Genomic DNA, 14,531 nt, shown 5'->3' on the forward strand with positions numbered 1-14,531 from the left:
GAGCTGATGCCGAGCCCGGCCTATGCTGAACAGCACCACTGCTCAATGACCTTCAATGCACAGGAGCCAGGGCTGGGAGCAGGGGCAGAGCTGATGCCGAGCCCGGCCTATGCTGAACAGCACCACTGCTCAATGACCTTCAATGCACAGGAGCCAGGGCTGGGAGCAGGGGCAGAGCTGATGCCGAGCCCGGCCTATGCTGAACAGCATCACTGCTCAATGACCTTCAATGCACCGGAGCCAGGGCTGGTAGCAGGGGCAGAGCTGATGCCGAGCCCGGCCTATGCTGAACAGCATCACTGCTCAATGACCGTCAATGCACAGGAGCCAGGGCTGGTAGCAGGGGCAGAGCTGATGCCGAGCCCGGCCTATGCTGACCAGCACCACTGCTCAATGACTGTCAATGCACAGGAGCCAGGGCTAGTAGCAGGGGCAGAGCTGATGCCGAGCCCGGCCTATGCTGAACAGCACCAGAAGCAGTACATATCCCAGCAGCAGTGCAGATCCCAGCAGCACCTCAGATGCCAGAAGTGCTACAGAACCCAGAAGCACTACAGACCCCAGCAGCACTACAGATCCCAGCAGCAGTACAGATCCCAGCAGCAGTACAGATCCCAGCAGCACTACAGATCCCAGCAGCACCACAGATGGCAGCAATGCTACAGACCCCAGCAGCACTACAGATCCCAGCAGCACCTCAGATGGCAGCAATGCTACAGAACCCAGAAGTGCTACAGATCCCAGCAGCACTACAGGTCCCAGCAGCACTACAGATCCCAGCAGCACCTCAGATGCCAGCAATGCTACAGAACCCAGAAGTGCTACAGATCCCAACAGCAGTACAGATCCCAGCTACAGTACAGATCCCAGCAGCAGTACAGATCCCAGTAGCACCTCAGATGCCAGCAATGCTACAGACCCCAGCAGTAGTACAGATCCCAGCAGCACTACAGATCCCAGCAGCACTACAGATCCCAGTATCACCTCAGATGCCAGCAATGCTACAGACCCCAGCAGTAGTACAGATCCCAGCAGCTCTACAGATCCCAGCAGCTCTACAGATCCCAGCAGCACCACAGATCCCAGCAGCACTACAGATCCCAGCAGCACCCCAGATGCCAGCAATGCTACAGATCTCAGTAGCATTACAGATCCCAGCAGCACTACAGATCCCAGTAGCATTACCGATCCCAGCAGCACTACAGATCCCAGCAGCACCACAGATCCCAGCAGCACCACAGATCCCAGCAGCACCACAGATCCCAGCAGCACTACAGATGCCAGCAATGCTACAGATCCCAGCAGCACTACAGACCCCAGCATCAGTAGAGACCCCAACAGCACTACAGATCTCAGCAGCACCTCAGATGCCAGCAATGCTACAGACCCCAGCAGCAGTAAAGAGCTCAGCACTGGTGCTGACCCCAGCCTTGGTGCAGAGTTCAGCAGCGCTGTAGACCCCAGCAGGCAGTGTCGGGTCCAGGGCAGTGCAACAGGTGCCGCAGCACCACACACCAAGCTCAAGTGGGCGCTCTTTGCCTGACAGGCAGCAGCGAGATAAGAGTAGCTGCAGAGATCTTTCTGTGCATGGCATTTTTTCAGAGGATAATTACAACGTCCTGTTGGTTAATGCACTTGATGGAGACCATTTGTCTAGTCCTACTTTTGACTCGTGATAAGATAGCATGTAGGGCTAATGTTCCTGCTGCAAAGCTCAACGTGTAACATGCAGACCACAGATTACTATTTCATATAGATAACTCTTTAGGTTATTGCTCTTGTCACAGAGATCCTTTTGTTAGTTGGAGTTCATCAGTTACAATCCTACTATAGCACAGTGAGCTGCTTACAAATTGAAAGGCACAGGTTTAGAACCTTATTGTTATTTCTCTCAATGTTGTGTTATTTTACGGTTGTCTAAAAGGGTTTCTTTGAGTAGTAATATGATTTAATAAATAGAACACCCCCACTTATTGTGTTACATTTTAAATCCCGAATTTACAGGCAGATTTACTAACCCTTTCCCACCCGGTTTGCGTTAAAACAGGGATGCACACCTGGTGCAAAGTGCTGTTTTGGGTCTTACATTCCAGTGCAAATCCTGAATAGTGTTGGACAGTAGCCCAAAAGCAACACAAATTAGCACTATGTGCTACTTTACGTTAAGGATGTGTCCCAGGGGGGAGGAGGGGGGGTTGATGGACGCTAATCCACATCTACTAACTTTCAGAGAAAGGGATTTGCATCAGCAGCAGTGCAGACTCCAGCAAGAAGGGCACGGACTGCAGCAGCAGCACAGACACCAGACCAGCAGCAGCACAGACACCAGCAGTACTGCAGACCCCAGCAGCGGCACAGACCACAGCAGCACTACGAGTAGATCCCACCAGCAGCACAGATACCAGCAGTGGTGCAGACTCCAGCAAGAAGGGCACAGACTGCAGCAGGAGCACAGATACCAGCAGTACTGCAGACTCCAGCGAGAAGGGCACGGACTGCAGCAGCAGCACAGATACCAGCAGTACTGCAGACCCCAGCAGCGGCACAGACCACAGCAGCACTACGAGGAGATCCCACCAGCAGTACAGATCCCAGCAGTACTGAAGACTCCAGCGAGAAGCGCACAGACTGCAGCAGCAGCACAGATACCAGCAGTACTGCAGACCCCAGCAGCGGCACAGACCACAGCAGCACTACGAGTAGATCGCACCAACAGCACAGATACCAGCAGTACTGCAGACCCCAGCAGCGGCACAGACCACAGCAGCACTACGAGTAGATCCCACCAACAGCACAGATACCAGCAGTACTGCAGATACCAGCAGTAATGCAGACTCCAGCGAGAAGCGCACAGACTGCAGCAGCAGCACAGATACCAGCAGTGGTACAGACTCCAGCAAGAAGCGCACAGACTGCAGCAGCAGCACAGATACCAGCAGTACTGCAGACTCCAGCAGCGGCACAGACCACAGCAGCACTACGAGTAGATCCCACCAGCAGTACAGATCCCAGCAGTACTGCAGACTCCAGCGAGAAGCGCACAGACTGCAGCAGCAGCACAGATACCAGCAGTACTGCAGACTCCAGCGAGAAGGGCACGGACTGCAGCAGCAGCACAGATACCAGCAGTACTGCAGACCCCAGCAGCGGCACAGACCACAGCAGCACTACGAGGAGATCCCACCAGCAGTACAGATCCCAGCAGTACTGCAGACTCCAGCGAGAAGCGCACAGACTGCAGCAGCAGCACAGATACCAGCAGTACTGCAGACCCCAGCAGCGGCACAGACCACAGCAACACTACGAGTAGATCGCACCAACAGCACAGATACCAGCAGTACTGGAGACCCCAGCAGCGGCACAGACCACAGCAGCACTACGAGTAGATCCCACCAACAGCACAGATACCAGCAGTACTGCAGATACCAGCAGTACTGCAGATACCAGCAGTACTGCAGACTCCAGCGAGAAGCGCACAGACTGCAGCAGCAGCACAGATACCAGCAGTGGTACAGACTCCAGCAAGAAGCGCACAGACTGCAGCAGCAGCACAGATACCAGCAGTACTGGCGACTCCAGCAGCGGCACAGACCACAGCAACACTACGAGTAGATACCACCATCAGTGCAGATACTAGCAGTACTGCAGACTCCAGCAAGAAGCGCACAGACTGCAGCAGCAGCACAGATACCAGCAGTACTCCAGACCCCAGCAGCGGCAGAGACCACAGCAACACTACGAGTAGATCCCACTAGCAGCACAGATACCAGCAGTGGTGCAGACTCCAGTGAGAAGTGCACAGACTGCAGCAGCAGCACAGATACCAGCAGTACTGCAGACCCCAGCAGCGGCACAGACCACAGCAGCACTACGAGTAGATCGCACCAATAGCACAGATACCAGCAGTACTGCAGACCCCAGCAGCGGCACAGACCACAGCAGCACTACGAGTAGATCCCACCAACAGCACAGATACCAGCAGTACTGCAGATACCAGCAGTACTGCAGACTCCAGCGAGAAGCGCACAGACTGCAACAGCTGCACAGATACCAGCATTACTGGCGACTCCAGCAGCGGCACAGACCACAGCAACACTACGAGTAGATACCACCATCAGTGCAGATACTAGCAGTACTGCAGACTCCAGCAAGAAGCGCACAGACTGCAGCAGCAGCACAGATACCAGCAGTACTCCAGACCCCAGCAGCGGCAGAGACCACAGCAACACTACGAGTAGATCCCACTAGCAGCACAGATACCAGCAGTGGTGCAGACTCCAGTGAGAAGCGCACAGACTGCAGCAGCAGCACAGATACCAGCAGTACTGGAGACTCCAGCAGCGGCACAGACCACAGCAGCACTACGAGTAGATACCACCATCAGTGCAGATACTAGCAGTACTACAGACTCCAGCAAGAAGCGCACAGACTGCAGCAGCAGCACAGATACCAGCAGTACTGCAGACCCCAGCAGTGGTGCAGATCCCAGCAGTACGGCAGACTCCAAGGAGAAGCGCACAGACTGCAGCAGCAGCACAGATACCCGGAGTGGTGCAGACCCCAGCGAGAAGCGCACAGACCACAGCAGCACTACGAGTAGATCCCACCAGCAGTGCGGATTCCAGCAGTACTGCAGACTTCAGCAGCAGCAGAGACCACAGCAGCACTACAAGTAGATCCCACCAGCAGTACAGACTCCAGCAAGAAGCGCCCGGACTGCAGCAGCAGCACAGATACCAGCAGTACTGCAGACCCCAGCAGTGGTGCAGATCTCAGCAGTACTGCAGACCCCAGCGAGAAGCTCACAGACCACAACAGCACTACAAGTAGATACCAACATCAGTGCAGATTCCAGCAAGAAGTGCACGGACTGCAGCAGCAGCACAGATACCAGCAGTGGTGCAGGCTCCAGCAAGAAGGGCACGGACTGCAGCAGCAGCACAGATACCAGCAGTGGTGCAGACTCCAGCGAGAAGCGCACGGACTGCAGCAGCAGTACAGATACCAGCAGTGGTGCAGGCTCCAGCAAGAAGGGCGCGGACTGCAGCAGCAGCACAGATACCAGCAGTGGTGCAGACCCCAGCGAGAAGAGCACAGACCACAGCAGCACTACGAGTAGATCCCACCAGCAGCACAGATACCAGCAGTACTGCAGACTCCAGCGAGTAGCGCACAGACTGCAGCAGCAGCACAGATACCCGCAGTTGTGCAGATCCCAGCAGTGGTGTAGATACCAGCAGTACTGCAGACTCCAGCGAGAAGGGCACGGACTGCAGCAGCAGCACAGATACCAGCAGTACTGCAGACCCCAGCAGTGGTGCAGATCCCAGCAGTACAAAAAGAACTATTGGATGGAAAGCAGAACAAATCAAAACATTCCAGGAGGGAGGACCTGGCTCGGCAGTTCGGGCTGGACTGTTCCCATGAGGCACAGGGTCAAGACTGATTTGCATATGGCTGGGTTCAAACTGGAATGACATGGTGAGCAAACAAACGATGGATTAAGGCCCAGATCGCTGTACTGGGGTGAATGTATGACATTGTTCAGCATTCTGTCCATCAACTGTTGTTTTTGCATCTGTCACCCTGAGTGGGACGGGTATGCCCAGACGTGGGTCCCGTGCTCTCCATGCCACTGGAATCAAGCTATCCTGGCTGAAGAGGGGTGAAACCATGAAACCGGTCCTAGGATGCTTGGTTCCAGTCCAGAGAGGACCTGGCTTGGCAGTTCGGGCTGGACTGTTCTCATGAGGCACAGGGTCAAGACTGATTTGCATATGGCTGGGTTCAAACTGGAATGGCATGGTGAGCAAACAAACAATGGATTTAGGCCCAGATCTCTGTACTGGGGTGAATGTATGACATTGTTTTGCATTCTGTCCATCAACTGTTGTTTTTGCAGATCCCAGCAGTACGGCAGACTCCAGGGAGAAGCACACAGGCTGCAGCAGCAGCACAGATACCCGCAGTGGTGCAGACCCCAGCAGTGGTGCAGATCCTAGAAGCAGTGAAGCCCCCAGAAGCGGCACAGTCCCAAGCAGCACTACAGATCCCAGCAGCAGAGTAGATCCCACCAGCAGTGCAGATTCCAGCAGCAGTGCAGACGCCAGGAGTGGCACAGACCACAGCAGAATACAGACGCAACAGAGGTGCAATCCAAGCAGAGGTGCAGATCCCAAGAGTGGTGCAGATCCTAGAAGCACTGAAAACCCAGCAATGGCACAGACCACAGCAGAGTTACAGGCCCCTGCAGCAGAGTTACAGGCCCCTGCAGCAGAGTTACAGGCCCCTGCAGCAGAGTTACAGGCCCCTGCAGCAGAGTTACAGGCCCCTGCAGCAGAGTTACAGGCCCCTGCAGCAGAGTTACAGGCCCCTGCAGCAGAGTTACGGGCCCCTGCAGCAGAGTTACAGGCCCCTGCAGCAGAGTTACAGGCCCCTGCAGCAGAGTTACAGGCCCCTGCAGCAGAGTTACAGGCCCCTGCAGCAGTGCTCTTTGTCTGTTCTCTCCCAGAGAGCTGCGGTGTGCTCTGATGAGCTCCACTGCCAAAGCATGAATAATACCAAAGCAAGAAAGAAGAGTCCATCATTGTTAATAATTGATATCAAATGAATGCACAGAGAGACTCTTAGATCCAACTCCTTGAAAACACTCACATAACACAGAGAAATGAAAGAGAATTAAGAAGTGAGGAAACCAAAAGAAGGACAATCTGTAGTTACCTGCAAAGCAGCGGGCGCACCTCCACTCTACAAGACAAACACAAAAATATATTTTATGTGGAAATGTTCTGAAATCTAATTCACTAAAAAAGGCAATTACCCTTACCAATGCTTCAATCCCAAACCCCAACTGCTCCCCATCCCTTAGTCAAATCCTAATCCTAACTAATCAATAAACATACATTAGTCTAACTCTATTCCTGTCAGGCTTTTGCTCCATGTAAATAAATCTCTGACAAGTCTTAAAGTAAGATCCTGATCAGCCAGAGGCCTGTTTAACTTTAGCAGGGTTCTTCGGTGTCCTGGACAGTGACACGCCTTCAATTCTGCTCCTTGGCACCCTGGCTGGCAGCCGTGCCGTATGGAGCAGCCCTTGAATTCCCTGTTTTTGTCCTTGCGCGTTTCTGCAGCACCACATGGGCTTATCTTGGGCCTAGTTTACGTAAAGATTTGAGACCAACACATATATCAATTGAATGTCATTCGAGATGCCATGCAGAACACCTACATCCCGTAAAGATAAGGAACATTGTACCGGTCCTCCATCACTTACCACTTAGCTGAAATAACGAGCAGATTTAGTACAAAAAATCATGCAGCGCGTCACCTTGCTGCGCTGCATGACTGGGAAAGCGGCAGGAATGCACAGCATTTAACATTATACAGCGCATTCTTGTCTTCGCCCTGTACTGGTGCACAGTGTGCCCCCTAGCACCAACGCAGGTGCACGAGTGCACTATGGTGCCAGGGTGTCTGTATTGTAAGCAAGATTGTTTTTGTGCATTGACTCTGGGGCATTTTCCTTTTTCTATGTGTTGGACTTGGCCCTTTTTCCCTCATTTTGTTCGTTTTTGTAGTGTTAAGGTGCAGGTGCTTACTTCTCCCAAGATGGCTGCCACAGACCCCTGCTACTGCAGGGTGGTCGTTTTTCATAGTAGCACCCTAGCTGCCAGGAGCTGGCTGGGACCCACAACAATGTTGCGATACCAGCCCGCCTTTTTGTCCCATAGTTAGAGTGGGGAAGCTCCTGGAAGAAGCTGGAACCTTCTAGAAGGGAGGTGGGGTTTTACTTTTGCCGCCTTGGCTAGAGGTCACCTGACCTAGGGCTACTTAAGAGTGGGAGGGAAACTTTTGTGGTGAGTTGGCCATTGGGGTGAAGCAGAGCTGGAAGAATCCACCAGGAGTGTAGGCGGTAGGGCCTAGCCAGGGACATATGCCTCTGAGAGTGACAGGATTTAGATACTGCCTCTTAAGTGAGTGAGGTGCCCTGTGAATCCCACTGATCTTGCCCAATAGTAGGAGGACCCAGAGACTCTCTGCCAGCCTGACTAGGAAGGACCTAGTCGCCCTCTCCATCCCTACCCCTGTAACAGAACCCCTTAAGGGCGCCAGATACATCTGCGCCAAAAGACTTCATCTGTCAACTGAGAACTGAAACCTAACTTTAAGAACTGAGACTGCATGACAAGAGCGAGCTGTAAGCCTTGAATGCCAGAGCTGAGACTGCGTGTCCAAGCTAACCTATTGAACTAATTGCTAAACCGATTGCCAAGCCACCGGGGATCGACCAGGTACTAGCGCTGTGACCCCCGCGCTCCCTGCCCTGGTCTGGGACCCCCGGCAGCGTGCTCCGCTGAGCACTTTACCCCATCCTTAATTTGAGCCCCCCCCCTGCGACGACGAAGCCAGCGCGCTCACCGCCGCGGCCTGGAGGCCTGGAGGAGTGCCCTGCTGTGTCGCGAGGCCCAGGCGAAGCCCGGGGCCCCGTCGCTGCCGTCGCAGCCGTGTGAGGAGGTGCGCAAGGTCGGGGCCGAGTTCCCCCAACGTCGTGAGGACGGACGCCTGCTGACGCCGAGACGGAGGTAAGCCCGGAGGCCGAGATCCCCCCTGGTGCGCCCCCTGCTGGTCTGGAAACCACACCGCACTTGGCCCGGGTTGTCCCCTTCGTGGGAGTCCCCTCCCCTGCCTGCGCGATGGAGAGACCCCGCCGAGGGATCCTGTCCGTGTCCCCCCTTTGGTAATACTGAGCGCGGTGCTCTGTGGACTGCACCGGAGCATAGGGACCCGCTCCTCAAGTCCGGTCACCCTCCCCGCTGGAAGCCGCCCAAAGAACTGACTGACATTACCCTCGTGTGGCGCTTCACGCCACCGACCCTGCTTCCCCAGCCGGAGAGACCGGGACTGCGAGTAACCCACTGTGTTATATGCTCTGCTCAAAAGTAGATTACATGCCAAGGAATGCGAGTAGCGCACTGTGTTATATGCTCTGCTCGAAAGTAAATTACATGCCAAGGAATGCGAGTAGCGCACTGTGTTATATGCTCTGCTCGAAAGTAAATTACATGCCAAGGAATGCGAGTAGCGCACTGTGTTATATGCTCTGCTCGAAATTAATTACCTGCCCAGGAACGCGAGTAGCGCACTGTGTTATATGCTCTGCTCGAAGGTAATGATATGCAACTGATTACGAGTAACGCGTTGTGATAACTGTTCTACGCGAACGTTTCCATATGCAACTGATTGCGCGTAGCGCTGTGTTTTATATGCCTTGCTTCACAGTACTAGGGGCCAGTGGTCACGAGGAGCGCTCAGTTCGACGGGCGCCATGTTGATGAACCCAATGTTCCCCCTTACAAGTAGTGCGCTGTGTTAGACGGCCTGTTCAGGGAAAGACTGTACATAAGCGCGCACAGCGCTATAATCTCCCGCATTTAACCTGCGGGCGTGGGTACATGAACGAGGTTAGACACTGCATAGATATCACCAAGAGTGTCGCATGTACTGAACGATGGTATTATGATTCATGTATTACCTTGTTATTTCCTGAACTGCAACTGACCAGCTATACTTGGATAAACTTGAAGTATTTGCATAATTTAAACGGTGTGGCGTCCCTTATTGTGTGTGACTCTAGTCCATGAGAAGCGTGTGGTGTATGGTTGCTTAACACATAGTCCTCTGATTGCCTGACCGGCTCGCGCCACGTTACCGCCCTTAGGGCCTGGTGAACCCAGGTTCCTACATTGTTGGCCAGCGGTGGGATCCTTGGGACTTGTGACCATACAGCACCCTTCCGTGAGGCGAAGGGCGCCACAATTAAACGCCTGTTGTGTTCCAAAGCTCTAAAAACATTGATTGCTGCATTGTTAGTTCCACTGTCCAGGTTGAGAGTGCAAGAAGCCTGGTGAGCCGGTAACTGTTGCCTATACCCTAGGAATTTTCTCCTTAGTGTCTAGGTCCCCACCTGCCAGAATGGAATCCCGGTTAGCTGACCTCGAGGGGTACACAGTGAAGCAACTAAGGGAGTTCGCGCAGGAGTTGGGGCTGCCTGGGATGCGGAGGGCCAAAGCGCCGGAACTCCGTACCGCCATTAGGGCATGGGTAGAAGCCCACCCAGAAGGGAGAGGGGATGAGGGACAGGGGGCGCCAGATGCACCTCAGGAGGAGAGCGCCCAGGAAGTCCTAGACATCGTAAACATAGAGGAGTCTGAAAATGTGCCCCCAGGGAGACGTTCTGGGGCCAGTAGTAGGACAGGGTCTAGTAGGAGCGCGTCTCCAAAGGAGTATGAGGACAGAAGGGAAGAGAGGCAATTAAGATGGGAACTAGCCAAGTTGGAGCATGAAAAAGAAAGGGAAAGAGAGAATAAGACATGGGCAATGGAGGAGAGGAGGATGGCGCACGAGCTTCGGATGAAGGAGTTGGAGCTGCGTGCCCTCCAGATGAGTGTGTCCAGTGAGGACACTGGTGGCAGCATACCGGAAGCTCCACAGGAGCTAGAAGTTTATTTACCCCAGGATGACATCACCAGGGTGTCTGAGGAGGCATTGGGGTGTGAACCTGAAGGGGGTGGTGCAGGGATCTTCCAACCCAGCGAGGTGGGAGAAGTGGCAGATAGCCCAGCTAGGTCCCAGGGAGAGAGGGTTGTAGGGCCTCACGACCTATCTGTAGGAAGGCGTGAGACGGGGAGGTGTCCCGAGGTGCCCCAACCGAAGTCTCAGGGCCTGGAGAGTTCCGCAAGGGAGCCCCAGGTTGGGAGCCTAGGCTGTCCCGATGTGCCATCCAGTGCAGGGGAGCCCCTAGTGTCAGGAGGACCCAGGGCGACTGTAACCAGCGCGCCTGAGGTTCTGGGGTTGGCCCAGTTTCAGGGTTTAGATCCTGTGCTGGGGTGCCAGGCTCAGGGGTTGCCTGACCTGGCGGGTGGGACATCTATCAGCAGTGTCCCCCCAGGATTGACTTCCAGGGGTACCTTTCCCGGTGGGAGGGTGCGGAACTCTGGGAGGGGGTGCAAAGGGAGGAAGGTCTCGCCTCGGGCACCGACTCAGCCTAAGGGTTTAGACCCTAGGTTGAGGAATCAGTTGAAGGGTCAAGGCCCTAGAATGAGGAGGAAGTGGTGGTCTGAGGGTACCTCGCAGGGTAGGGTGAGGAACCCCAGAAGGAGAGTTAGGGGGAGGAGAGCCTCACCCCTGAAGGCTGGTCAGCCTAAGGGTGTGAACCCCAGGAGGAAGGACCAGAGGCAGTTTAGGACTGCAAGGAGGAGGACCGGAGTGGTCAACAGGCACTACAGGCCTGGGGCTACTGCCCCCCACTCCGCGAGATCACCCGGGTCAGAGACATCTGGACGGCCCAGGGGCCGGTCCTGGCCACAACTAGCTAGGGAGCCCCAGTGGGGTGGTTTCGTTGGTCCAGGGAGGTTTGTTAGGGAACCATCAGGTTCCAGAGCGGAGGAGAACCTGCGGGTGCTCCTGCCGTTGCGGGCCTGCGTCCACCTTTTCTCGCCCCAAGCAGGGAAGACCATCAAGGCATTGATCGGTCTACCCTGGCTTTCGGCTGGAAGGGGGTTATGTTGGACTTGGCCCTTTTTCCCTCATTTTGTTCGTTTTTGTAGTGTTAAGGTGCAGGTGCTTACTTCTCCCAAGATGGCTGCCACAGACCCCTGCTACTGCAGGGTGGTCGTTTTTCATAGTAGCACCCTAGCTGCCAGGAGCTGGCTGGGACCCACAACAATGTTGCGATACCAGCCCGCCTTTTTGTCCCATAGTTAGAGTGGGGAAGCTCCTGGAAGAAGCTGGAACCTTCTAGAAGGGAGGTGGGGTTTTACTTTTGCCGCCTTGGCTAGAGGTCACCTGACCTAGGGCTACTTAAGAGTGGGAGGGAAACTTTTGTGGTGAGTTGGCCATTGGGGTGAAGCAGAGCTGGAAGAATCCACCAGGAGTGTAGGCGGTAGGGCCTAGCCAGGGACTTATGCCTCTGAGAGTGACAGGATTTAGATACTGCCTCTTAAGTGAGTGAGGTGCCCTGTGAATCCCACTGATCTTGCCCAGTAGTAGGAGGACCCAGAGACTCTCTGCCAGCCTGACTAGGGAGGACCTAGTCGCCCTCTCCATCCCTACCCCTGTAACAGAACCCCTTAAGGGCGCCAGATACATCTGCGCCAAAAGACTTCATCTGTCAACTGAGAACTGAAACCTAACTTTAAGAACTGAGACTGCATGACAAGAGCGAGCTGTAAGCATTGAATGCCAGAGCTGAGACTGCGTGTCCAAGCTAACCTATTGAACTAATTGCTAAACCGATTGCCAAGCCACCGGGGATCGACCAGGTACTAGCGCTGTGACCCCCGCGCTCCCTGCCCTGGTCTGGGACCCCCGGCAGCGTGCTCCGCTGAGCACTTTACCCCATCCTTAATTTGAGCCCCCCCCCTGCGACGACGAAGCCAGCGCGCTCACCGCCGCGGCCTGGAGGCCTGGAGGAGTGCCCTGCTGTGTCGCGAGGCCCAGGCGAAGCCCGGGGCCCCATCGCTGCCGTCACAGCCGTGTGAGGAGGTGCGCAAGGTCGGGGCCGAGTTCCCCCAACGTCGTGAGGACGGACGCCTGCTGACGCCGAGACGGAGGTAAGCCCGGAGGCCGAGATCCCCCCTGGTGCGCCCCCTGCTGGTCTGGAAACCACACCGCACTTGGCCCGGGTTGTCCCCTTCGTGGGAGTCCCCTCCCCTGCCTGCGCGATGGAGAGACCCCGCCGAGGGATCCTGTCCGTGTCCCCCCGTAATACTGAGCGCGGTGCACTGTGAACTGCACCGGAGCATAGGGACCCGCTCCTCAAGTCCGGTCACCCTCCCCGCTGGAAGCCGCCCAAAGAACTGACTGACATTACCCTCGTGTGGCGCTTCACGCCACCGACCCTGCTTCCCCAGCCGGAGAGACCGGGACTGCGAGTAACCCACTGTGTTATATGCTCTGCTCGAAAGTAGATTACATGCCAAGGAATGCGAGTAGCGCACTGTGTTATATGCTCTGCTCGAAAGTAAATTACATGCCAAGGAATGCGAGTAGCGCACTGTGTTATATGCTCTGCTCGAAAGTAAATTACATGCCAAGGAATGCGAGTAGCGCACTGTGTTATATGCTCTGCTCGAAATTAATTACCTGCCCAGGAACGCGAGTAGCGCACTGTGTTATATGCTCTGCTCGAAGGTAATGATATGCAACTGATTACGAGTAACGCGTTGTGATAACTGTTCTACGCGAACGTTTCCATTTCCATATGCAACTGATTGCGCGTAGCGCTGTGTTTTATATGCCTTGCTTCACAGTACTAGGGGCCAGTGGTCACGAGGAGCGCTCAGTTCGACGGGCGCCATGTTGATGAACCCAATGTTCCCCCTTACAAGTAGTGCGCTGTGTTAGACGGCCTGTTCAGGGAAAGACTGTACATAAGCGCGCACAGCGCTAGAATCTCCCGCATTTAACCTGCGGGCGTGGGTACATGAACGAGGTTAGACACTGCATAGATATCACCAAGAGTGTCGCATGTACTGAACGATGGTATTATGATTCATGTATTACCTTGTTATTTCCTGAACTGCAACTGACCAGCTATACTTGGATAAACTTGAAGTATTTGCATAATTTAAACGGTGTGGCGTCCCTTATTGTGTGTGACTCTAGTCCATGAGAAGCGTGTGGTGTATGGTTGCTTAACACATAGTCCTCTGATTGCCTGACCGGCTCGCGCCACGTTACCGCCCTTAGGGCCTGGTGAACCCAGGTTCCTACACTATGTGTGTGGCATAATGCAGCACACCCAGAGGAAGTAATGAGGAGAAATAAAGATCATTCTCCTCATTACACTTCACCTGGTGAGGAGTAGAATTTAGACACATTACCATGTCGACCAGTAATGACAAATCTGGGAATGTGGCAAAATACGGGTGGATGCGTGGGAACACCTATGCTCCTCCCCACACAGTGATTTGCACTGCTTTACTCTCGATTTATCTAGCCACACAAGGCCACACAGTGAGCAAACCAGGGGTCGCAGCTGACCCTCTCTGACTTTAATGGCACTACTATCCCTCGCCTCCCAACAGAAGACGGAGCCCGGCAATACAAGATGTGATGGACATTTCTGAAGTCTGCCATCCCCATATCATCACAGTGTGCGTTGGGGTCAGTGAGGCTTCGGATTCATCCCCATATCATCACACTGTGCGGTGGGGTCAGTGAGGCTTCGGATTCATCCCCATACATCACAGTGTGCGGTGGGCTCAGTGAGGCTTCGGATTCATCCCCATATCATCACAGTGTGCGGTGGGGTCAGTGAGGCTTCGGATTCATCCCCATATCATCACAGTGTGCGGTGGGGTCAGTGAGGCTTCGGATTCATCCCCATATCATCACAGTGTGCGTTGAGGTCAGTGAGGCTTCAGATTCATCCCCATATCATCACAGTGTGCGGTGGGGTCAGTGAGGCTTCGGATTCATCCCCATATCATCACAGTGTGCATTGGGGTCAGTGAGGCTTCAGATTCATC

The 14,531-nt window shown here is 54.5% G+C and overlaps 1 protein-coding gene across 1 annotated transcript in view; it reads right to left on the reverse strand.

Moving 5' to 3' along the window:
* Window positions 1-14,531, reverse strand: part of LOC146830524 (E3 ubiquitin-protein ligase TRIM39-like) — a 165,880-nt gene that overhangs the window by 24,063 nt on the left and 127,286 nt on the right. Inside the window, exon 7 of the mRNA XM_085604727.1 lies at window positions 6,721-6,747. Within this exon, the coding sequence (XP_085460853.1) occupies window positions 6,721-6,747 (27 nt within the window). The remainder of the gene's footprint in view (window positions 1-6,720; window positions 6,748-14,531) is intronic.

Source organism: Triturus cristatus, chromosome 5_1 (assembly GCF_964204655.1).
Source record: "Triturus cristatus chromosome 5_1, aTriCri1.1, whole genome shotgun sequence".
In the NCBI taxonomy this organism is placed as follows: Eukaryota; Metazoa; Chordata; class Amphibia; order Caudata; family Salamandridae; genus Triturus; species Triturus cristatus.